This window comes from Pinus tabuliformis, chromosome 4_1 (genome assembly GCF_031772625.1).
Source record: "Pinus tabuliformis cultivar Carrire ecotype Pingquan chromosome 4_1, CPIR1, whole genome shotgun sequence".
In the NCBI taxonomy this organism is placed as follows: Eukaryota; Viridiplantae; Streptophyta; class Pinopsida; order Pinales; family Pinaceae; genus Pinus; species Pinus tabuliformis.
This window is the reverse complement of record NC_142303.1, coordinates 472,553,080-472,554,537: the sequence shown is the minus strand read 5'-3', so window position 1 is coordinate 472,554,537 and position 1,458 is coordinate 472,553,080. Positions and strand designations below refer to the sequence as shown.

Sequence of the window (1,458 nt, the reverse complement as noted above, 5' to 3'; positions counted from 1 at the left end):
TATAACATGGATATTGCTGAACTAAGTGATCTAATATCATTAAAATTTCACTATTTTATTTATATATTAGTAAGATCAGCATTAAATAATCCATAGCGGCACAGAATCTGTGCTGGCCTAAAGTGTTTCCTCTGGATGGAGTACAATCATCGGGATTCGGGAGCGCATTAAAACCGAGTTGTGGTCGCGTGTGGAAAGTCAGCCGCAATGAAACGCACGGATTTGAACGCCAACTAAATTACGGTTGGAATGTGCGTCGAACGAAAGTAACCAATGAATTCGGGGAATATTCCACATTAGCCTACTCTGAACTTTCTTGTTTAGACTCCTCCAAGACACATTCACACCAAGCCGGTTCCCATGTTTATAATTCTAAATCGGCTGCGCGTATATTAACTTCTTAGACTGCTCCACAAAACATCCCATGCACTCAACACGTTTCCCGTCTCTATATATTTGTTGGCACTTACACCAAACCTTCTCATGCCGCATACATTCACTTGCACAACTCTAGGAGCTACCACCATCTCTGTGATTCCTGACTTCAAATCCCCTCACTACTTCCTCCCTTGAGAGACTTCAAACTTTACCGGCACGTACTCAGTGGACTCCCCTGCAATATCTTGCAATGACTAAACCCGTGCGAAACCAGACCTGGCGCCGCAGTCCCAAAAGCTGCTCACTGAAGTCGCGGCAGTTCAAGGGAATCCGGATGAGAAAAGGGGGGAAATGGGTGTCGGAAGTTCGAATTCCCAATTCCAGTGCCAGAATTTGGTTGGGCTCCTACGACACGCCGGAAAAAGCTGCCCGTGCATATGACTTTGCCACGTACTGCCTCAGAGGATCCAAGGCCAACCTCAATTTTCCCCACTCTCCGCCCAAAATTTCCTTCCCTGCGTTTCTGTCACCGCAGCAAATTCAAACCGCTGCGGCCAAGTTTGCGGCAGAAGAATTCCGGCTTCTTCCTGAAAATGGCGGGGCATCTTCATCATACAGTTTGGAAGAGGAATGTGACATTAACAGCGAACAGATTTTTTGGGAGCAGGCTGCGACATTTGGGGATTCCGTAGCAGTTGAAAGTATGGAGAATGGCGGAGGTTTCAACGTACGGGATATCCCTCCGTTGGATGTGTTGATGAAAGATTTTGGGATTCCCTTCGAGCAGCCAGAAGACTGGGAGCTGGGGATTTTCTAATTTTCTTTTTCTGCTGCTGAAATTCTACCATGAGAATTTAATTCAATTATTTTATTATTTGAGAAATTTATGGGATTGGTGAATTCATACCTCTTCTGGAAAGGAGAGGCTTATTGGTCGCTTGAAAATGACGGCTTCCTCTAGATTTCGATTTATATGACGGCAACATATTTATAACAAATTAGCCATGTATAATAGTTGTCCGAAACTTCACCACATAATCCAAATATATGGCAAAAAATTATTCACGATAAGAAATATCC

General features: G+C 44.0%; 1 protein-coding gene across 1 annotated transcript; it reads left to right on the top strand.

Annotated features, from left to right (window-relative positions):
• The first annotated feature begins 628 nt into the window (after nt 1-628).
• Nucleotides 629-1,195, top strand: LOC149176503 (ethylene-responsive transcription factor ERF012-like). The gene has a single exon (XM_089421491.1). It carries the CDS (start codon nt 629-631, stop codon nt 1,193-1,195), a length of 567 nt encoding a protein of 188 aa, XP_089277617.1.
• Nucleotides 1,196-1,458: the final 263 nt, after the last annotated feature.

What these genes read in the sequence shown, in the direction of transcription:
- LOC149176503 (XM_089421491.1), top strand. Translation starts at nt 629, where the DNA reads ATGACTAAACCCGTGCGAAACCAGACCTGGCGCCGCAGTCCCAAAAGC.